Source organism: Ambystoma mexicanum, chromosome 11 (assembly GCF_040938575.1).
Source record: "Ambystoma mexicanum isolate Mex_15411 chromosome 11, UKY_AmexF1_1, whole genome shotgun sequence".
In the NCBI taxonomy this organism is placed as follows: domain Eukaryota; kingdom Metazoa; phylum Chordata; class Amphibia; order Caudata; family Ambystomatidae; genus Ambystoma; species Ambystoma mexicanum.
Genome location: NC_090934.1, coordinates 733,838,866 through 733,863,728, shown reverse-complemented (window position 1 = coordinate 733,863,728; position 24,863 = coordinate 733,838,866). Strand labels below are relative to the sequence as shown.

Genomic DNA, 24,863 nt, shown 5'->3' with positions numbered 1-24,863 from the left:
TTCTAGTCCATACACTCCACTGAGACTGTGCTCATATATGTTGGCATTTCTTTTAACATTGCCACCACTCTCACTGCTGTTCTATTTTCATTCTCTTAGAACTTTCATCTTCCTTTGACACTCTGGATCATCGATCCCTTCTTCAAACTCACCCCACTTTGTCTTGAAGGACATTTTACTCAACTGGGGGCCAACCTATCACATGGGCTTCCCTCAAGGATCAGTCTTAAGACCACTTCTCTTCACTCCAGATTCCTCCTCCCTGGGTAATTGAATGGCCACCTTTGGGTTTATCACCTCTTTGCCGATGATATTCAGATATTCTTCTCTTTGTCAACCTTCACCACTGCAATCTCCAAATGCTTAACCTAACCAACTGCCTATCTTCCACCCAGCATTGATGGAACTATGCTGCCTCATGCTACACTCTTCAAAGTCAGAATTCATCTTTCTCCTTGCCATCAAAGCCAGCCCCACTATACCATATCCTAGCTCTTTACCATTGATATCTTCACTGATGGCTCATAACTTTGGGGTGCTTTTTGACAGTGACTCAAACACTCCCAGTTCATCATGGCCACTACCCACTCTTATGCACCACTCAACTAAAACTCTTATCCCTACACTTGTGCTCCTCAAACTTTACTACGGCATCAGGGTACTTCTTGGTCTTCCCTATAGTCTTTTTCTTCCCTCAACAAAGTCTTCAGCTTTGTGTCATGCACCCTTTTCAACCTAGCCAAACCATCCACACTGTTGCCTAAAGTCACCATGCTGGATGGCTCTCTATGCAAACTCACTCTGCTACTAAGGGATGCATCCATCCATGCTCCTGCACACGCCACTGCCTCACTGAATGCATTTATTCTCTCTCTCAAACTCTCAGCTCCTTGACTTTCACAACCTATCCGTTCCCCCCTACCTGTCCTTCCTCCCTCCTCCTTTCACCCCTTTTCCTTCGTACCTCACTCACTCCTCCCGAATGCTCTCCTTCCGAATATCAAAGCCATCTCTTCAGTAAAACTCTTCAAAATGAGACTCAAACTCCACCTCCTAGCAAAGAACCCCCTGCACATCCCCATCCCCTATATAAACAAACCACCCAAGCCACCTCTTCTGCATTCTGCCCTCAGACTACTCTATGTAATTTGCAAATAGCTACATCAAGCTCTCAATTTGAAAATGGTTGTAATGTCCTCCAGTCCCTGTTGCCGGTTTATTTTGCTTTTCTTACCCCTTCCCCACACAGTGCACATTATTCAATGCAAAATGCTCTGATACAAAGGCACCTTACTCTTTGACTGACTACTCTCTGGTATTACCTGCTTTGCAAGTCAAATCTGTTCGAAATCACACCCTGTTCTAAAACAATGCAAATATACAACTCATATTTTTAAAATACTTGTAAATACATGGTAGAGCTTGATCGGCTGTTGCAGCTAAGAAATGCACTGAATCTAATAATTAAAGTATAATTTACATTCATATTACACCAGACCAGATTGTTAACTAGGGCTGGATCAGGTATTCTGGATAAACGCAATGGACATCATATATACCGCAATCTTACACCAAATGTACATTTACATTGAGCCTCATTACGACCAGTGCAGTGTCGGAATGAAGGGGGCCGGTACGGGACCGCCCCCTTCATTCCGACAGGGCTGATTACAAGCTTCCCATCGCGGGACCCAGATCGCACGCCTGGTAAAATCAGGCGTTCTTTTTGGGTCCTGCGAGGGTAAGAAGGAGGTAAAAACGGGCCCGTTGTAATCTGCCCGTTGTTACATCCATCCCCATTTGAGCCCTATGGGGGCTCAAATGGGAATGGGGAATGGTTCCTGCAAGGAGGAATGACCGGGTCCTCCAATGTTGGAATAACCCGGTCATTCCTCATTGCAGGAACCCGGTAAATGATCCCGGTTTGGTGGCAGCCATGGAGCTAATAGCTCAATGGCTTCTGCCAAACTCGTAATGAGGGCCATTGATTTGATTTTGGTATTTATACTGTGCTAGTGGATCTTAAGCACCAAAGCACATGAACCTAACAGAACAAGCTCCTGAAAGAAATGGAAGGTGGCTTGAAAGAAGAGGCTGTCGGTTTGGGGGAGTGAGCCTCACTCACCCAAACCCGGCATCTCTCCTGCTCTCCACTCATACACATGAAGCGCGACGCAGGCAGGGCACAGAGTACAACCTTCTTTATTCTTCTACAAACATGAACTGAACTTTCCCCTTCCTCCCTCGATCTGCCCCCCTCCCTAGCACAACGTCACTTCCCTTTATCCCCTTGTGGCCCAAACATGGAACCACTCACATAACGATGTGGGGAGGTCACAGGTCCGTCACTTCACAATGTGACATCTCCCCCCCTTTTTAACATGCAGCATCAACAAGAGATTTTTACCCCATCTCCTCAATAAGTCTCTGGGACTTCATGCAGAATCGTTGAGGTCTCGGGTGCCGACAGAGTTCTGTTGCTCTCGCTCCCATTACTTTCTCCTCCTTCCGAGGTCTCCCCCTTTCCCAGATACGGGTCATCTGAGAGCTGGTCGTCCGTGAAGTTATGCAACAGTTCCCATGCCTGGGGCAGGCTGCCCACTATTCTCTTAAAGTGAGATGCATTCCTTGTAATGGAGTGATGGTGTTCTCCACTCACTGTTACCGTGGTCCCCGTTCTACTGGTCACTACCAATCGTTCCAGCTCGAATGTTGAGTCTTACTTTCTCACTTTCGATTGACATACCACCACTTGGTCTCCTGATTCAGTGTCACATTCTGTTGTCCCTTGCCGGACGTCAGCTCTCTCTTTCATTTTTTCTTTCTTTTCATGACCCCGAACTTTGGCTCTTTGTTCTTGCGTTGTGCTATGGGGCAATGCAGGTGCTTTCAGCAGTCTTGTTCTGATGACTCGCCGAAACATGAAGTTAGATGGGCTGATCCCCGTGGTGCTGTGTGATGTAAGTCGATATTCCCGGAGGAGTTGATACAGCGCCTGTTCGAACGGTTTATTGACCAGGTTGGCTGTTTGCAGGGTCCGTTTGATATTGGCTAAGAATCGTTCCAGGACCCCATTGGCTTGGGGCCACCGCAGGGTCATCTTGCGATGTTGGAACCCCATGTATCGTGCAAAGTTCTCAAACTACAGGCCCATGAACAGTGGCCCATTGTCTGACTTCAATATTTTTGGTATGTCATAAGTTGACAGCATACGGTCCAGTGCTGGGATGATGCACGTCACCGCGGTAGAGTTGATCAGTTTGGCATCAGGCAAGCAAGAGCGTTAGCACCACAACATACGTCCCATTGCACAGCCGTCTGAAAAAGTCCACCGCTACTTCTTCCCAGATGCCTTCTGGGAGAGGGTGCATCTGTAATAGGTTGGGGTGCGGAGGGGGAGCTACCAATGCGCAGGTGTTTCATCTGACAATGATCTCCTCCACTAGAGCGTCCAGTTTGGGGAACCACACCTTCTGACGCAGGAGGCCTTTTATGGAGACAACCCTGCGGTGGCCTTCATGCACCAGCATGACAGTGCGCTTTCTCAGCGAGGCCGGGATAACGACTTTGGAGCCCTTCAAGACATTGTGGTCATCTACCACCGTCACTTCGTCTTTCAACAGCTCCAAGGACTTGATGTTTTCCTTCATGGCTTCTGGCTCTAGTGTGGCTTGGTGTTTGGCATGGGCTTTTCTGCCGGTTCACATGCATTGGGTTACTATCCCCAGGGCTGGGTCACATTCCGATTCTTTCCTCAGGGTGGTCCATTCCACTGGCAGGGGTTGCAGGTGGTGAATTACATAGTTGATGTAAGCACCAGCAATGCAAGGGCCGACCTGTGTGGAGTCCGTGGGATGCCGCAACAGGTAGTCAGCCAGGTTATGTTCCTTACCAGGGCGATGGATGATCTCAAATTTGTAATCTTGCAGATGCAACCCCCACCTGGCGATTCTGGGGGTCATTCTTGCCTTTGAGTCGCTGAATATCATCTCAGCAGGTCCTGGTGGTCAGAGACGATTGTGAAGGCCTTCCCACACAGAAAGAGGTGAAAATATTCACAGGCCCACACCACCGCAAGGTTCTCCTCTGCCTGTGAGTACACCTTTTCCGTGGTCGTAAGGCTGCGGCTGACATACACTACGATGAACTTGCCTTCTGAGTTTGCAGGGACGACCCCCGTCCATCTGACTGCATTGAAATAGGCCATGTACTCGGTTTTGGAAATGTTGTTCCTGATGGCCTCAAACGCGCATTGGCAGTCTGTTGACCATTGGAAATGCTGGTCCTTCCGAGTGAGTAGGCGGAGGGGATTGCTGACAGTGGCGTAGTCCTGCAAGTACCTTTAGCAGTAGCTGACTAGTTCCAGGAATGACTATAGCTCCGAGATGTTTTGAGGTGGCTGGGCCGTGTTCAGGGCCACCACTATTTCTGGGTTTGGCTGCATGCCCTTCTGGGAAAATATGTGCCCAAAGAATCATAGGGAGCCTTTCTTGAACTCACACTTTGTCCTTTTGAGCATTTTCCCTGCTGTTTCTAGTGCTGATCGGACCTTGTAAAGGGCCGCGTTTTGTTCCTCTTTCATTTTGCCAAAGACTAACACATCCTCTGAGTAGTTCAGTCAGTTCGTTACATGGTGGATGACTTTATGCTCTTATTCTGAAAAATCTCTGTCGCAGACGAGATGCCAAAACTGAGCCGTTTGTATTGAAAAAGACCCTTGTTGGTGACAAACGTGGTGATATACTGTGATTCCGGTGCTTTCTCAATCTGGTGGTGTCCTTTCATGACGTCCAACTTTGAAAAGAACCTGGTACAATGCAGTAGGTGTATCATGTCCGTTATTCTGGGCGCTTGGTGCTGTTCCCTTTCTGTTGCCACATTCACCCTCGTCATGTCCACACACACTCTGATGTGGGATTTTTTTGGGACATGTACTATGGGGGATACCCATGGGGTGGGCCCTGTTGAGGGCTCAATGACATGTTACATTAGGAGTTTGTTGATTTCCTCTTCCACCTGCCTCTGTAGTGTTGTGCAACGGGCTTGACCTCCGAGTTAATGTGGAGCTGGACTTTCTGCTTTTTCAACTTGCCCAGCCCTTTGAAGAGATTGAGGAACGCTGCTCAAATGTCCTCGGACCTTGCAAAGTACTTATGGGCCATCAGCTGGTATAAAATGTGCACGAGCCCCATGTCCACTGCTGTCTTAAAGCTGAGTATACAGCCACTGTTTACTTCTGTCTTGAGGACGTGCAGCTGGATTTTGGCCGCATGAGTCTAGTGCGTGCACGCGGCAGAGATAACACCCTGGCAGGGAAGTGGCATAGTGGAGCCATACGGGTAGATGTCCACTGTGGCCTTCCTGAGCTTCGGAGTGTTGGGGAGGGAGTTGTGCGCCTCTTCACTAATTATGTTAACCGTAGCTCCGGTGTCTATCAGGAAGTCCAGCAGTACCATTTACTTGAAGGGACAACACTAGACTGTGTTGAGTTGATGTGCTATTGTTTAGGACCCAGACATAGCTTTTCTTTCTGTGGTCCTCACTCGAGGACGGGGAGTCACTGCTGGATGGCGACCGCATTTCGATGTGGCGGACAAAGCGTCTGCGGCCACTCAATCGGGAAATTTCGGCTGGCCGGCATTCCTCTCGGGTGTATGCCCTCCTGCGGTCACGTTCCTCACGTCATTGCCATCTGGGTTCTTTGGTCCGGACCACCCTCCTGGGGGCTCATTGTCCGCCTGCGTTCCCTCATGCTCCTCCAATTGCCCGGGGGAGCGGGGACGATTTTGCAGACTGCCCTGAAGTGGTTGTCACCCCCACATGCAGCGCATTTCTGTCCTAGGGGTGGGCAGTCGCCCCTGTGGGGTATTCCTACCCGCACTTGAAGCATGTGGCGTCCGGGCGGTATGCTCGGAGGTGTGGTGAAAAGTTTGTTGACAGCGATGGGGTCAGAGGCCTTTGGCTGTACAGTGACTTTGCCCAGATTGTCCAGTTGGGACTCGACTGCTGCTTCCATGCACGCCAGAGCGAGGATTTCATCCTGCGACTGCTGTTTCTGCAGAAGCTTATTGGGAAATGACTGGGATTCGCACCCCACTATGACCTGCAATTGTAGGGCCTCCTCATTCGAGTAGCGATGAAATTCACAGTGTTTTAATTTAATGCACAGTATCATTCGTAGTTGTCGAGGGACTCCCCTCTGTCCTGTCATGTGATACGGAAGAGGTGTCTCTCATAGTCAACATTGGTATGGGGTGTGAAGTATTCAATTTGTATACGGATCGTGAGAGGTCGCAGTGTTGAGGTTAACAAGCTCTCCTGCGATGTCTCTGACTGCTGATACAATTGCCAGAGACCGCATGTTTTTGAGCCCTATATCATCATTGAATCCTATGGCTTCCACATAAAATTATGAATTGCGTAGCCATGTCGACCATCTGGAGCCCAGATTTCTGGTGTCTCGTACGTCAATCACGTGGGTCAGGTGCAGCACTTGAGAGCCCCCACCAGGGGGGGTGTCTGCCCTGAGGGTCCTGCTACGGACATTGTTGAAATCTCCCCATCAGAGATGGTTATGGCTTACTTGTGGCTTACTTGAACGTTGGTGGGTACTTCCTGTTGGCACACAGCTGGTGTGTGTGTGAAGAGGAAGGAAAAATATGCACATTATTGAGGCAAAGTAGCCAGGTTTGTGCATTTGCAGCTGATCTGGTGAGGCCAGCGGGCCAAAGTGGGGTCTGTCAATGCACTTGCAGCTGTACCTTCTTGAACCTTCTGCTAGAGCTTGACTCGGGGCCGGAAGGCTGCTAATGGTGCTGGGCCCCTTGCAGATTCCTTTACTGCTTGCTCTTTGGATTGCTAGCCTTTTATCTGGATGCTTGGGGCCAGTGGTGCACTGTGAGTGCGTGGGGGGGCGTGCCGTGATGGTGCCGGGCTTCTGGCCTGGATTCTAGAGCTACAGTGGCCTCAGTGATTTCCGCGCGGGTATGGGGCATGGCTTACCGGTGCCAGGCCTCACAATGGTGTGATCTGCACCCCACTGTGCTTTGCAGTGCCCGACAACACCCTCCGTGCTGCCTTCATGGAAGTGGATGGACTGCACAAGCCGCTTCACTTCCCGCGTGTGCTGCTTCTCCCATGCATGGGGACCTCTCGGCCTGTGCTGACCGCGGCGTGGGCCATGAGCCCTTTGTCGCCAATGTTGGCCTGAGGGAGCGAGCCTCACTCACCCAAATCCGGTGTCACTCCTGATCTTCACTCACACACATGAAGTGCGACGCAGACAGGGCGCAGAGTATAACCTTCTTTATTCTTCTACAAACATGAACTGAACTTTCCCCTTCCGATCTCGATCCGCTCCCCTCCATAGCCCAACAACTTCCCTTTATCCCCTTGTGGCCCAAACATGGAAACACCCACATAACGATGTGGGGAGGTCACTGGTCCGTCACTTCACAACGTGACAGAGGCATAACTTAAAAAAGGCGGCTTTTGATTTTTCCCCTGAAAGTGGAAAGGTCTTTTATGGAAGGAATCTGCTCCTGAATTGCATTCCACAGTCTGGCTGCCAGGGTCGTAAAAGGTCTGCATACGGCCCCTGATTTCTTGTATTTGGAGGCTATAATTTGTGAGTAAGAGCTAATATTTGCCCTCTTTTACATTTTGTTAGATAATGAGGGGTAGGCCTGAGTAGCATTTTATAGACAATAGCCAACATTTTGTAAGAAATGCAAGCGCGTAACTGGAGCCAGGGCCATCGCCTCAAATTTGGAGAGATATTCTCGGGTCTCGGTCACAATTCCAGCTGCAGAGCTTTGAATCAAATGCAGGTTTTGTAATCTGCTACCCTTGGTTCCTGTCAGAAGCACACTGTAGCACTTTTGTTTTTATCGGGTTCATCTTTAGAGAATGTGTCACAGAAAAACAAGAAAAAACATCAAGGAGATTTTTCAAACCTATAGGGGTACAATCAAATAAAAGAAAATCATCAGCATAAGATAACCAATATGGGCTCAAGTTTGCATCAGTCCATCATGATTAAGACAAACACATGTATCAGTTTTTGCATACAGCCCTATAATCAATCTTAACAACCCCACGGGAATCCCCCAGGAGTGTAACCTAATCCACAATTGGTTATGATCTACTTGCACCATATGCTGATAACAAATCCATTGAGGCAACATAGATAAAATCATATCTCCCTCCCCAAGCCAGATTCTGCACATATTTCAGGAGGAACCCATTCAATGAGGTACCCATGTTCCTGCGGAAACCTGTTTGCCATTTCTTCAATACAGACGATTCCCCAGCCCATTGCTCCAGATGTGACAGCAAGATTGATGCAAACACCTTGCTTTTAGCATCAAGGATTGCAATGGGCCTTTAATTCAGAGGATTAGTTCTATTGTGCTTTTTCCAGATAGGAACAATGTAAGCAATAGACCAGGTAATTGGATACAAATTAGAAGTGACAATACTTAAAAACAGGCAATATAAAATCTTAGCCCATACAATGGTTTCACCTTTAAACAGGACATTCAAAAGACCATTTGGTCCAGCCGCACTTGAACAAGAGAGCTTATGTATCACCTTCAATACCACATTGTGGTCTATGTCAATTCCAGAAAGTGGAAAAACCATATCTCCACTTAGCTCCTGATTAAACTTCCAAACCTCCAATTCAGCATACAAGTCAGAAAAAGGCTGGACCCAAACAGATTCAGGTTTCACATTGATTAAGATGCTAGACTGAGTCGTATCCAAGCCATTAATAAGGGACCAAAAAACCCTGGTGTTTTTGTTCCTGAGGACTTCTAACATACCATCTGCGTCCTCCTGAAGTCTTAAGGCTTGAGTCTGGAGAAGCCAATTTCTATAAAACTGTCGTAAACCTTTGACTAAGGTAAGCATCTGTTCAGGCGATAAGTCAGTCCTGTTCCATGCATCCCCCACAGACCGCCTTATTTCATTTAGTCGTAGCACCACCTCTTTGTCATAAACATGGGGATGATATTTACCCTGGGGAACCTTCTTCTTCTGACCAGACGCAGAGGTGGTACACAGAAAAGACCCAATAGAGTCCATAAAATAAATCACAGAAAAAGTGTCCATCCTCAATGCATCTGTAGAGTTTAATAAAGTTTTAGATAGGGACTGATTTAGTCTGAACATATTTGTGTCATTCCAGTACACTCTTTTACCAACCACATTAACTGCCAAACCAGAGAGTTCATTCACCATTTCCCCTTGTACTCCCATTCTCACCTCAAACCAGGCCTCCAGCATGTCAAATATTAAAATGGAGACATTTCAGGAGCAACCATGAGTCCCCAAAAATATAGTGTAAGGTTGAGTGATAAATTCCATTTGACCAAGTTGGTAACAAAGCATCATCATGCAGCGGTGACATCTTCAGGCAAATCAGGTCATTTCGCAATATGTCACAATTTTTTTTTTTCTTTCCACAACATTCTGTGAAGATGGCAGTGTCCCTGCGAGTAGAGGTGACACAGTCAGAATTTAGATCTCCAACTAACATAGGATGTCCCTTTGGATCCCTGCACACCATTCCAAAGTCTCCTTCAAATCTCCTATGTCTTCATTCCAATAAACATTAAGTATGAGCAGTTCTAAACAAAAATTACCCATAGATCTAATATTGATTACTAAAATGTCAAAATGAGAATCTTCACTCCCACTACTTTAAGGGCATCACAAGATTTTACCATGGTTAGGAGGCCGATACAACATCGACCAAAGAGTCCCTGCTTAGCAGATTGAAAGGAGATTTCATAGCCATTAAAAACCAGAGGAACTGAAAGCCAAGTCTCCTGCAGGTTCATAATCACATAGATTTACATTTCAAGCCTAATTCCAAATCAGAAAAGAGATGTCAGTGTCCCCGTGAATTCCAAGAGAGGATACTTAACAGATAAACTGAGGCTAAGTTGTTACGTTCGATTGATCCAGTGTTAAAGATGTATTGCCTTCAACAAGCAAGACCAATGCTTGTTCTCTTCTGAGATCTTCATTTCTTTTAAACACTGAACCTCATCCCCAGGTATGCACTCTTTATCAAACCCTTTAACAAAATTGCCCTTTTTGGGTACACATTTCATGTGAGTAAGATCAAAGCCAAAGACCCTCAAGTTATCTCTCTCATTCATAACAGCATTATAGACCAGCGCTAAGGTGAAATACACCAACGACAGATCAGTTCTATGCTGATCAAGAAAATCTACTCTCTGAATGTCCCCTGAAGATATTTCCCAGTAAGCTAGGAATCTCAGACAGAAGACGCAATATAGTTGTCCGCCTAAGCACAACAGATCTATTATCAGGGAGTACACTCTGAAGCAGTGCAATGTGAGGATTCCCAGAATCACACACTACTATCTGGGCAGTTCTCAAGGGGGGGATTAAAAGCATTAGCAAGGGTTTTCTTGCAATGCGGGCACGAAGCCCCGGGACCGAGTGGGAAACAATCACAAGATCTTCCATCAACACTCATCAAGTTATTGGCCTGCATAAACTGATAAAGTGAAACACGCGAACCATTAAGTGTGACCAGTGACTTAGTTCCCCATCTGGGGATTTCTTCGCCAACACCTCACACTCATTCACTGGCCCTAGATGCCTCAAAAGGCAAAAATGGTAGGGCGATGCCCGGGGCAGCTATCAAAGATCCTACAGATTGCACAATGTATCAGCAACAGATACATTTTGAGCCACACATCCACCACCATTGGTGGTCTGCCCCATATCAGTGCGACTTATAGTATTGGCTGCTCCACCTTCAGAGATAGTCTCTGTCCGAGGCACAGCAGCCAATACACAGTGTTGTAATTGATCTACAGAGGTGGTTTCAACAATCATAATATATGCAACCAAAACAGAACCTAGGTCAGCTACCTCCAGGTTAGCATTGGAACTATTTGTATTCAAATTGACAAGTTCAGAATCACTAGATAAAGAATTTGTTACTACTGCCTTTAAAGAAGGTTGCACAAATACATTTCGTCAAAAACATTTTGGCAAATTGATGATTCTTCTTCAACACAGGCTGATTTTTCCATTTCTTTAGTTGGCGTCCCTTAGTTTTCACTCTCTTTGTTGGAGCTACAACAGTCAAGGGCTGAGAGACGGCCAACGGTTCAGTAATGGCATTTTCTACAGCAGTCACATCCACTGTAGCAATTGGGAAACCTGATGGAACATTCATGTCCACAGGAATGAATTCCCCTGTAGCATCACCAGAGTTCACATTTTCACATATATTAATACAAGACGTCAAATCAATAATTGCAGACTGACAAATTTCTCTTTCAGTATTGGTGCCGGCATCCTTTGTTAAGCCTCTACAAGCAGAAGTGGTTATAAGAGGCTGCTCATCGCTAAGTATATTATGTTTAAAGAGAAATTCTTTAGCAGCCATATGCAATTTAACAGTCAAATTTAAAAAGTAAGGACTCTAAAAGCACTGCGTTTGATTTGACTTCTGTCTGTAACTTCGCATACAGCGAACCAGAATACCCAAAATCTGGTTTATATCAGCTAATGTAGGAGACGTCACATTTTTCATGCTACAATTAGCCTGTGGTGGCAAAGAGGAGTGGTGTCGAGGAGGAGGAAACTCCGGAGAGGAGTCAATCGATGTTAGTGTAGATTCAAAATCCAGAACATATCTTCCTTTTAAGTCCAGACGAGTATTAGCAATGCTCTTATCACACGAACTGGAGAGTGCCTCACTTATCCAATTCAATTCTTTACTTTGTGACATAGTTTCAACAAGTAAAACCTTACACACATACAGAAATAAAACTCATAAAACTTGATAAAAGTTACATTACAGTAAAAAAGTCTAAATGTCAGTCACAAAATTCATCACAGTTATAACCAATTGATCAGCAGGCTCCAAAAGAAAATTCCACCACAACATTTCCCATGAGAACAATGGTCGATTTTTAAAATAGAACTCAAATTGTTCGACTCCAAGGTTAATAAGTGCTGGGCATTGAACAAATATGTTTTATGGTTTCTTTAGACGTCAAACAGATACAACACAAACAAGCTTCTTTGGACACCCTGTTCCTTGCACCTATAAGATTGTTTGTTGACAGCAGATTTAATTTTACCCATAACCAAAACTCTCTCAATTGTTTAGACGGATGTCTTCTCATGAATTTCTGCATAGGGTTATAGGGCTTTATGTCCAAGGGGAAGTGCTCAAAGATCTTATAGGACTCAAGGCAGTGTCTATTCGCAATCCAGTCGTTTTGGTATATTTTCTTCTTAACCTTACCAGGCATGTGCTCTAGGTCCTCAATCAACATACCATTTTCCTCCAAAATACTTAACACACTGTTCGTCCATACATTCAGTGAGCCACAATAGCCCTGTTTAAAAAGGACGTTCAATTGCTCGAAAAGAGTAAAAGCTGGAGGAAACAGAATACTCAGTAATATAACTCTGCTCCAAATAATGTTTGCCTTTAGAGATACAAGGCCTAGGATGTGTTGGACAGCTGGGAACTGAGTGCCTATGGGAAGTGACAACACTCACTTCCAAATGAAGTACTCAAGTTTAGACCAAGCCAAACCCTCTTCCCGTACCTTGGCCCCATAGACCAATTTAGGGACCAACACATTTTCATGGCCGCGAGTAAGGAAAAGGGCCCGTATTTTCTGTCAAGTACCCGAAGCTGGCTTGCTGCAGTAATTTCTTCAAGCTTAGGATCCTGGTTGGCAAAGGCCAAAGACCTTTTGGCCTTGAGAAAAACCCCAAGATACCTGAATTCACGCACTTTCTCCAATCTCAGGTCTTCAGCATTTAAGAGGTAGTGTAACTTCAAAGCACCCAATCTAGGGGGGGGGGGTTTACCACAATAGCAGCTAAAGCTGCCCAATGCCGATAATATAAAAATTGAATAGGAATAGGACTAGCACACACCCCTGGCGTAAGCCGCGTTCAGCATAGATCCAACCAGAGTACAAGCCGCTTTAATCCAGCCTAACTTTTAGTTTAATGTCTAAGTGCAAATGCGCCAGAATACTGACCAATGATTACAGGCAGCCCCATGCCCTTAACATCTCCCATAGCCTACAGCCATCAACACAATTAAAGGCCTTACAGATAAATAAAAAGGCCAAGTACAAGCTACGTTTAGTCTGAACTGCCTGATTAGACAAAAGCTGTATCAATTGGGAATTCAGAGAAGTACCTGTACCCTTTAAAAAACCTGACTGATTTTGGTCCAGTGTGCTGTCCTCAGCCCAGCGTTCAAGAGCCCGCAAAATAAAGCATGAGAAGATTTTATAGGGGGCATCCAAAATGGAGATAGGGTGATAAATCAAAGGATCCAATCGATCTCCCTTTTTGAAGATCATGACAACTATAGCCTCCTTACAAGTCTGGGGAAACTGATGAGTCACTAAGATATTCTGAAACAATATTTACAAGACCGCCGACCGCAATTGGGGAGCTGATTTTAAAGTTAAATTTGAAAGCCCATGTGGACCAAGGCATTAGAGGATTTTGCCCTTTTAATGGTTGCGAGAATCCCCTCAATGTCTATGTCCAAGATTTCCCAGGATGGGTATCATTAAGTCCCACTCCACCCTCCGTGGAGCAAGCCGCCACCATGGACTGGGAAGCATACAGGTTTCTGAAATAAGTCTCCCAGAGGAAACCTGCTATTGGCTGCAGTTGCAAAGATGTTTGAACACAGTCCCCTCTTAATAATTTCCCAAAATGCGCTGAATCTCTGGACCCAAGTGCAGTTGCATACATTCTGATTCTTTTTGAAGCAGTAAGTGCCTATAACCTTTCAACCAGTTACTATACGCTTGCTTTAGTTTTTTTGTTGTTATCATAATAGCGGAACTACCAAGTTTACTTTCATTTGAGATATCCCTTCTTAATTTCTTCTTCTTGAAACTCACCCATATATATCAAATTTGTGAGTTAGATCCAGACCTTTAATGTCCCGCTTATTCTTTTCAGTGGGATTAACCATTGAAGTAAGTCCTGCATATGTGGACCAAAAGTCTGGGGAGACATTAGAAGAAAAGCACCCTCCGATAGGTTTTGAGACACCTTACCATTATAATGCAATGCAAGCTTCGGGCACCATCAAAGGGCATGATCTCTAGGTCTGACTGCAATTGGGTCCAGTGCCTGTGCCAAAGGAACCGGTACACAGGCCCCTTCCAGGAGGGAATACAACTGCGAATGATCACTGCATGAGCTATGTGTTACCTCTAAAGAGTCGAAACTAGAATACAAGTCACTAGAAGAAAATATATAATCCAGGGTAGAACTATGTGTGCCATTCGACTATGTGTAGTTAGGTGACGTGTCACCCCTAATGTTGCCGCTGAGAAGTTTCAAATCACATGAGTCCAAAGGACAACAAAAGAGAAACCCTATTTCTCTTGCTAACATGGAGTGCTCTCGATTAGCACTCAAATCATACCGTCGGCCATCTATGCACTCTGAATTTAAATCCCACATGATGACTATGCCTGCGTTGTTAGATGCACAGTGTGATTCAATATAGCCTCAGTGATAGTCAACAAGAAATCTACCATAGATGTCACAGCGGGATTTTAATAAACATTCAGCACTGTTAAGAACCTCTGAGCAAATTCAAGCAAGTCCCACCATATTCTTTTGATACCCAGAATATCAGGACGACCTGAACAATTTTTTCCACATTTGAACAAGGGGAGACCCGCCAGGCACTAATCAGGCCTCCAGCAGGCCTTCCTCTTGGACCTTTCCTTGTGGGTTCATACATAATGGAAAACCATCTACAAGTGGGGTAGCCAGCATAAATGTTTCTTGCAAACAAATCAAATCCGCTGATTTCCATATGACATTGTTGCGGAGGTGGTTAAACCTGCGTGTATTTTATGAAAGGAACCTCATGGGGTTATTTCTGTTTGAACCCCTTGGTAGAGAGGTATGCTCATGCAGGGAGTTAATAATGTGTGACCAGTCGTAGGCCAGCGAACGCTTCTCAGAGCGGGCAGGACCTGTGCCTTTTATATTTGAAGTATCCAATTTTACACTGATAATTACAGGTTCATGAGGATTACAGTCTGGCCCACCACTTCCGCTTACAGTTGGCAAATTAGATATTACATCCACACACTCTTCAGTCAGCAGATAGCCCAGGTTTAACAAACGTGATGATTCAGCCATAATATTTTTTATTAACTGAGAGTAAAAACCCACCTTTACCATATCCACCTGTCTAAAATCAAGGCAGAACATTCTGGCAATGTCTTTCGATGTTAATAATTGTAAGGTAGGACTTTCTCTAAATAGTTCTAAGATGTATTGATGGTTTAGGGGATAGAACTCCTTAACCTTAAAGGTATGCTTGAGGCACAAGTGGAATAAGTCATTCCCTGGGTGAACTCCTAGCCAAGACAAATCAAACTGCTGATCAAAAACCCTGGCCTCCTCCTTCAAAGGTAACTTGAACAAGGAGGCCCTATTGGGGCCTTTCAGGGCTTGAGGATGATTAATTTGCGTGCTAAGAGGGCGGGGAGGCATTGATGTAATCCTCCTCCTTTCTTCCATAGTGCAACAATTTAAAGGTTCCCCCACTACCACACGCAGCACTAGGGTGGATGGAATAAAGATGGGTGCAGTTGGTTGCAAGGCCACCAGGGCCGAAGAGGGCACTGAAGTGGAAGAGTTACATACCGAAACCGAGGATAAGTCCGAGGACTCAGCAAGGGTGGCTTTAGATTTTGGTTTTAAGTAAGCCGTAAATAATGACTTACTCTTACTTGCGGGGTGAGTATAGGGATCTGCCTAGAGCCAATCACAGCAGAAGAATCAATACCATTACCATTCTTGCACTTGCCTACCACCTTCAATATGTCTGAGATGGGAGAAGTAGTTTCTTGAACTGCAGATAACACTATTTCAGAATCATTAGCTTAGTTTTAAAAATCCACGCCAATATCCATCAAAAGGTTGTGTAAAGGTTTAACATGAATATGAAATGACAAAGGAGAGATTCACAATCCTGGGTACACCGCAGGTCAGGGTCTCTGCATATCAACAAAGATCTCTAATGATCACCCTGCAAAACCTGTCTCACGCTAAATATGAGACTGAAGCAACCTCCTTTATGTGTTTTAATAAGACCTGTTGATCTAGTGTGCCAAATACTGTGGAAAGGTCCAACAGCTTCAACATCCCCTTCATCATATAATTTAAGAAGGGTATTCGTGATGTCAAGCAGCATCCCTTCGGTGCTTCTCCCTGGACGAAAGCTGGATTGCTTATCTCCAAGTATAAGATAGGATTCAAGGTGTTCTTGGAGTTGTATTTTTGCCGCTTTATGTAGGATTTTTAAGAGAAAAGGGCGGTTGGTTACTGGTCTATAATTACTGAAGATCTTTTGGTCCAGTGCGGGCATCATTAAAAGAGGCGTGATCCATGAACCCATTAGGCTTTTAGGAATCATTGCTTCACTGAAGGAAGTTTTGATAACACAACATACTATTGTTAGACAATGACTCTGCACATTCCTTGACTACTTGACACTGGCATAGCTCCCCATGGTAATTAGTGGGGTTTAGGCTCCAAGTTATTTTCTTACAAATAAAGGAGGTGATACTTTCTGAACATGCTTGGGAAGATTATGAAGTAAGGTGTGAGTGCTATCTGGAACCTGATTCTCAGACCAAATAGAATAGATATCAATGTCAGTATGTATAATGTGTATCTCATGCATAGAAACGGATTGTAAATCAATGCAGCATTCAATAGTAACATGATAGTTATCGGTTTTGACAACAGGATTTCTGTGTTCCTCTAAAATTGTAAAGATTTTGAGGAATAAGCTGCTTGGTTAATTTCATCAGCTAAATATTTACATTTGGCCACCAAAATCGCTCTTTTGTATTTGGCTCATAAACATTTAAGAGAAAGACAATTATCTGGACAGGGATCACGTCTCCATATGTGTTCCAGCCTTCTTATAGGGTTTTTCAAGATGGAAAGCTCTTAATTAAACCATAAATTGCCTAGATGTTTAACATGAATGAGTTTAGTTTTCAATTTAGTCCCTTTATCTATAGTTTGGCAGATATTATTGTTATGTTTGCTCACCAAAGTGTCAACTGAGTCATAGTTGGCCTTTAATTGTTAAAATTTCTTGAAATACGGTAAAGATTGTTAGCGTTCAACTTTCTTTTGTCTCAGTAAGAGATTGAAAGAGTCGTGCTTTGTCCTGCCTTTAAAGGTGGAAGGCAAGGTATAAAAAAAAAACAATAACATGATCTGTCCAATGCACCCACCTAGAGAATTGACCCATCTAAGTATGGTTATGCCGAAATGCCCAATCCAAAATTTGCCTGTGATACGCTTATAATGCAAGTCCAGACTGGTTGAACCTAAACGACTAAGATTCAGCTTGAGGTCACAATGAAAATCCCCTAAAAGCAGAAAAGGGGAAGGCAATTTCAACAAAGGATTGAAGTAATTAATCAGATCATCATCAAACAAAGTATCTTATTTTGGGGCCGATAGACAGTAACAACTTCAAGAGTGCATTGCTATTCTATTGTTATACTGAGATGTAAAAACTCACAGTTTGAGGTTTTAATTCGGCAAACCAAAAGATCTTCATACTATTTTCATGGCTAAGATTGACTGCCCCACTTCTGCCTTCCAATCTGTTACCCGTAATCATAGAATAACCTAACGGAAGAGATGCTGCAATCCTGGCCCTAACAAATCCTGAAGCTAAGTTTACGTGATTGTCAGCATAACCAGATTGGAATCTCCAATTAGGTCAAAATGTTTCTATGGAGTGGACGGAGTGAACATTGATAAGAGCCCACTTTAATACATCAACTACAGATTTTATGACATTAACACCCTGGTTCTCCTTGCCTTCCAGAGACCTAAACAATTCATTTAGCAAATCAGAAGGTACAGAAGAAACATCCTTAGAACCAGCTTGGCTCCAACTCCTTGCTCCCTTCCACTGGAACCGCCTCCCCCTTCACACCCGCTCTTCTCCCTCCTACCCTTCCTTTCGCTCTTCTCTAAAATCTTATCTCTTTCACTCACCTCCCTAAAACCTTGCGTTTCCTCTCCTTCGTCTCCCTACCCCACTCTTCTCACCTCTTACTCCTGCTCTTCCTTACCCCCTCCATCATAGCTACCTCCTTCCTCCCTACCCCCTGCTCTCTTCTAGTCTTATGTTTTCCTCTCTTCTTCCTCACACATTCTTGCATTCCCTCTTACTCCCACTCGTACCTCCACTAACATCTACTATTCCCGTGCACACCTCTGCCCCTCCCTACTCCCTACTCCCTCCCCACCTCTGCAATATTGTAAATTGTTCTTTATACTGTTTTCGAGTTGTGATTCAATTGTCATCTTATGCTTGCTGTATGTTTCTTGTTCTCATGTAAAGCACTTTGGAGTAAAGGGCTATATAAATTCAATAAAATACAAATTCAAATACAAATATGAGTTGAGTTTCCAGGGACACTTAGACTCTGGAAGTACATGAACTAGCCAAATAAAGGAGCATCATTTATGTGGGTAGGTTGTTTGCCTATGAGCTATTTTAGGCACTGCTTCGTTGCTATGTAAGTAATTGCTTTTCTTAATATTCATATAGTTATTTAGCCCATGGCACATGAATATTATTATGTGTGGATTTCATTGATAAATTCATATAAGCGAAAGAATTATCTACTTCCTACATGCACGTTTATGGATATACTTAAGCAATAAGCCCCGAGAAGGGGGATGCATTACCACTTCAGGTAATGCCCTGAGGCCCATACTTACAGGTTAGAGCGAAGCAAGGGCCTTAAAGAAGGCCCCGGGGCATTACCAGAAGTGGTCATCTCCCCCAAACTGCGAGGGGCGTATTGCTATTAGTGCCCCAGCTCGTAAACACTCCGGCTTTCACAACATAAAACATATTTTTTAGAAAATTGCTGCTATGGAAGGGGGCGAACATAGTGCATTCTCCCATTCCATGGTGGCTATTGTAAATAGTAAAAAAAAAGTGAATAATAAAATGGCCACCATTGAAACAGGAGAAGGGACACAGTCCCATCTATATTTCCATGGCGGCATTACAAAAATAAGAAAAAGAGTAAACACAAAAATGGCCGCCATGGAAAAGACGTGTAGTCCCTTCTTCCTTTCCATGGCAGCGTGTCGCAGATCGGGAGCGGATGCACTGGAGACAGAAGTGTTTCCATCTTGTCCGCTCCCGAAGTGGAGCACAAAAGCAGGTAAGTGCAGGGAAGGGAACTCTGTGGAGGGGTTGGGGGAGCGGAGCACTTACCTGATTCCCCAGCGAGGGAAGATGGCAGCCTCCAGCCGCGAGGAGGCTCGGAACAGGGGAGTACCATGTGGTAATTCCCCCATTCCAATCCTCCTCATTGGTTGCGAGGCTGCCACCCCTTACTCCACCCCTCCCATTCCCCTGCCGGGTACTAATAGGCAACAAAGTTGAGCATGCCCCATCAAGTAATCAGAGCTCCCAGGGAATTTCGCAAAATCCAGGTGTGCCATATTTAGAGATTTATCAAAAACAGGTGCAACTCGAGATACACTGAATGACATGCCTGGGCGAGATAAAGGAAAGTGAAAGTTTGGTTCCCAGGCCTAAAGGTAAGTTCAAAGCAAGGGCGTTTACATTCACCATACGTTTACCGGGGGCAGGCAGAGAAAACACCTTTTACCAGCAAGCTAGCCTGCTCAACCAGCCTAACCAGCCCTAAGCACTGGCGCGAGTCAGTTAAGCCTAAAGGGATCTCCTGCTGATGCAGGATTCGCAGAAACCCCAGCAATTAATGGGAGATGCAGTCTCCATGTGTCAAAACCGCATGTCAGAAAGGCATGTCAGAAACGAATTGAAACTAAAATGTTGACTGCAGTGCAGAATATGTCTAAAGGTCAGAAGACCAGTAAATAGGTAAACAGTTGCCCAAGACACCGTAATACATTTATTTTTATAGAAAGTGCAAGTGAAAAGTAAAAGCTTTAAAACTCATGAGACACAATTGATTAATACCAAACCACGTTAAAACGACCGCAGGGCCGTCTACTGCAGTAGATGTAAATTCAAAGTGCAGTGCATGCAAGATCCTGAATGAATGAATAGAAGGTATTAACTAACGTTTTTCAGATCTTTAATGGGGCTATATTAGTTTTTGTGAATGGTGTTTATTTTTTGGGAGGTATCAGATGTTTATGTTTATTTTACTGATGCAATGAGGTTTTATGAAATGGTATATGCGAAAATTCACTTATAAGAACATCTTGTTTAAGGACATCGAATAATGTGCCCTGAGTACATCTTCCAGATTATAGATGTCTTGGAATTTAAGCAGCATCCTATTCCAATCAGCTGGTGGCATTTTGTCATGATTTTAACATTGGCACTAAGAAAATCAGTATCACGTGATTTGAACTACTTTACTGTATAACACTTTATTGAGATGTGTATTGTATTTTTTGCCTAAGGTTTCATCTGTACAGGATGAGTTTGCACAAGCTAAATTGAATTTAAAAGAATTACCCAAACAACAATTGCACCCGTTTTCTGTGAAAGAAATGACTGACGCTCTACCTATTCCATATGAATATTTGTTGGGAACTCCTCCCACCAAGAAAAGTGAGTATTCATCCTTCTGGAATGTGAATATGCATGTATTTATCGGGACTAGGAGCTGCAGAATGCAATGTAATATTGTGAATCTGGTTTATGTCCCTGGTCATGCCTGCCGTGTTTTGCTAATTTATTTGTGTTTCCTTTCTTTAACTCTTTCCTTAGACAGCCATATAAAACAAAACAAATTGATTATTTTTTTCCCCAACATTCAGTATAACTTGAATTTTTCTCAGGGTTAGATAAACACACCTGTAAACGATTACCTAACTGACAATGTATATATCTTGTTGGCCTTTTATTCAGGAAATGGGAATTCAATCACGCACGCTGCCCTCGGCTGTAGGTATAACTATGTAATATTGCTGTTATTGACTACGAGCCAATCGGAATGCTTTCATTACCATATCTATCCCATCTGGACGCCTAGGACATCAGCACATTTTAACATGGCATTTTCGTCTCCTCAATACCAGGTTCTAGCATGCCCCCCCACCCCCCTCACCCTTACCACCTGCCCCACTCCTATTTCCACCATCCCACTTACCTGCTCCATATTTACCAGTGTAAAATGTGGTATCATATCCAACCTGAAAATGCAGTCTGCTTTGGCCACATGGGTGGTACCCTCAAACCCTTCTTATATGTAGGGTTTTCTGACATGGTTTGCAATGTCGGTGGCAAAAGGCTGCTCAGCTCACGGACCCTCAGTGTGCTTTCTCTCCTTTGCTGAGGAGTTTATGAGAAAATAAGCAGGCAGGGACTACAGACACACTGCTGTATGTTGAAGTTTCAAACTCCTGTCTGCAATATTTCGCTTACAAGGCACTGTATCCCTGCCTGTCACTGTCACAGCCATTACCCATCTGCCACCTCTATAGCACTAACTGTTGTCAGCGCTGAAGGGGAACACTGACAGATGGCAGAGCAACACACAGCACCAGGACTGTGCATGGGGAGGGAAAGCAAGCAGGGCTGCATGGGAGACTCTCAGGTATGTCTGTTCCGCAGGGCACTCTGTCTCTGCACACAGACCCCTGACCGGACTTGGTCCTATTTTTACAATAAAATAACAGACAAACAGGCCTGGTAAACAGCGCAGTTCAAAGTACATCAAACCAGTTCCAAAAACCTCCCCCAGATCCCCTCATACAAATTCATCTTCTTTTGAATACATACAATTACCCTTTTCAACAGTGACACTTTGCACACTTCCTCTATCCAAACTGACTTAGATGGAAAAAAAACAATACTCTTTCAATCCCTTAGAATGATTTCCTTCGCTGAGAGGGCTGCTCTAACAACCCAACACCTTTGTGGATAGGTCAGATCCTCCAAAAGATCACCCTCCCTCAAAATCACAGTTTGAAATTCAAAATGTTGGCTCGACAGTAAGACCCTATTCATAGCCTCTTGACCAGAACCCGTGATGAATGAAAGAGAGAAGGGCAGGAATTGCCGTGTGCAGAGACAGTGGAGGAAAATCACAAAATTGAGTTGCTGTCTCAAATTGATTTGCAGCCATTAAGAGTCACAAACTGCGGTGTGCTAAGGACCTTGACTAATTCACAATAAGAGGAGCAAGCCATTTGCGACTAGACTCTTAGGAAATGCTGATGCACAATGATTGCGTAGTTTGAGCATATGTAGATATGTGTAATATAATCGTAAAAGATGGAGTGACCATCACTAGGAAATGAAATGTGGCTGACCTTTGGAAGTTCCCAGGATGTGCCTACCAAAGTGATGTATAAATGTAGGGGAATTCCTACAAGATAGGGTGAAAGAGGAAAAGGAGCAAGCCCCTTCATGGCACTTAATACAGATGAATGCCTGCTTGGAATCACACTGGTGCCCACAAAGCATGGAAGCCTAATTAGAACAGGAACGGTTCCCACTGTAGGTCCTTCATTTCACTGCCGGGTTGGGAGCTGTACTTCCCTCTCCACCATTCTCCCTTTAACCATCCATCAACCCTCTCTTTATTCATCCTTTTTATCTTTCATCCACCAACCCTTTCATTCAATACCCCCTTTCCCTACTTTTGTTAACATCTCATCTTTCCATTCCTTCCCATCTGTGTTCGTTCTTCCTCCTCTATTCCATTTTGCCTCCCTTCTTACTTGCCTGCTTTCTTTCCCTGTACCTCTCTCATGTTCTTTTTCACTTTCTTCTTCACTTTTTTCCTTTGCCTCTCCAGCAATTTTCTTTTCTACATGTCGTTTTATCTTTTGCTTTTCAGTTCTTGATGTTGCTATCATCTATTTCCCCTCTATAGCGTTCCATGTCCCACCTTTTCTTGCTATCTTGCTCCATATCAGCATTAACAGTCCGGTTATTTATTACCTATAGGAAACCCTGTGATGTAGAATTCTAAAAGTGAATGAGAAGATTGTTTTGCATGAATAGCTTGTGCCTCTGGAAATGTCCAGCCACATCATCTTTACAGAAGGTCCGGGCTCCCCCAACCAGGGGAATATGCTGCTGGTCGCTCCAACTCTACCCCAACAGAAATAAGGCATTGACAGATATGACAATTAGGCAACTTATGAATAAGAGATCCAAACATAAAAAGAAAACACACAGTAGAGCTGGTGATCATATATCACAACAATGTTGGTTACAAAATCTCCCTGCAGCCCTGATGTAGGGGATGAAGTAACTACAGACAAGGCTGAGAAGGGTAAAAAAGGCTGAATCTTGCAGATTAATTGCCAGAAGAGCCCCACATCACCCCAAGAGGAATCCTACATCACACCCACCAATGTAACCATCCCAATAAAGGTCCTAGCAGGCCTCAAGAACTTAATGGCAGCCCAACCCAAGGCATTTATTCAAGAAGAGCCAGAGCTCAAAGCCCACCCTCATATGAGATTACCAGTATTTCTACCAAGCTTTCCTGCCCATAGAACCTTGCTGTTCATGGCCGTTCATGCATTTGAAAAGGAGGAAGGGCCAGATAAGGAAAAGTGGGAAAAGTTTTAATTGTGGACAATTCTTTGGTCGGACCTTACCCCTATGAAATCATATGAAGAAAACATAGACATACACGGTGGGCCTCATTACGACCCTGGCGGAACGGGTTAACGGGTGCCGCAAAAGGATGCGGACCCGTTAAACCCATTCCGCCACATTACGAGGTCCCCTCGCGGGACACGGTAAGCACGACTGGTAACCTCATTCTGGGAACCCGGAGGCGATTTCGGCAGCAGCCATGCCGCCAATAGCGGCATGGCTACCGCCGAGGTCATAATGAGGCCCACCATGTTTTAGGGCGTGGGGAATGTACTAAAGCTGTGCCTGCTAGCCCTGGGGAAATATTCTCTTACGGCTTCCAGCCGCTGGCTGGAAAATATATGCTCTCACCTCTGTGTAAATGCTTAGTGCTAAGAACCCACAGAGATGGTGAACGTTGCGCTTTACAAATATTTCTCAACAAAACATAACAACAGAAAGAAAACAACATATCTCACCTACCTCCTACTGTGTGCTTGCCAATCATTTTCTCTACCTCCCTCTCAACACCCCTTCTCATCATCCCACCACAGATTGAAAGAGGAAAACCCAGGTACAAGGCATAGGTAGAGTATGGCATATCCACTCAGGCAAGCCCCAGGACTGGAGACCATTATGGTGATCACAGGCACAGTGTAAATGCCCATTTCATTACATTCTCTTACACTAATGGCCAGGTACACTGTAAGTGTGGATGGCTTGCAAGTAAATCACTGGTCTCTGACATAGGGCCGGCCTGCACTCTATAGGTCCGAATCCCATCACAGGGCCTTCTCAGCTTTTTACCCTTCCTTCAGTCTTTCATCCTTTTGGGGTTAATACATTGGGGCGCAACGCTAATAGCGTTACTGCAATTCAATCCGGCACAATTTGCGCCGGCTCATGAGTTAAGGTGGCACTGTTAATCCCCATTTTTATAGTCCATAGGACTCTGTGGGGCTTTTTGGAGCTATTACCGCCAGCGGTAACAGCGCTGAACATGGCTTACCATCGGCGCATTTGTAGACTCATGTTTCTTCTTGAAATTGGTGGTGGGGAAGGAATTGAATGAACCCAAAGACTTGCAAACCTGCATAGGCCTTGTTCTTTGGAATCCCACTTTGGCAGCCTCTACGGGGCCCTAAAGGACATCCCCTTACTTTGTAATTAAATAGACAGTCCATCTTTGTTCATAAGG

The 24,863-nt window shown here is 44.5% G+C and overlaps 1 protein-coding gene across 2 annotated transcripts in view; it reads left to right on the top strand.

Annotated features, from left to right (window-relative positions):
* Window positions 1-24,863, top strand: part of LOC138503699 (alpha-1,3-mannosyl-glycoprotein 4-beta-N-acetylglucosaminyltransferase C-like) — a 140,716-nt gene that overhangs the window by 101,367 nt on the left and 14,486 nt on the right. For both annotated transcript variants that reach the window (XM_069623628.1, XM_069623629.1), the window contains one exon: window positions 20,527-20,677. In XM_069623628.1, coding sequence (XP_069479729.1) covers window positions 20,527-20,677 — 151 coding nt within the window. The remainder of the gene's footprint in view (window positions 1-20,526; window positions 20,678-24,863) is intronic.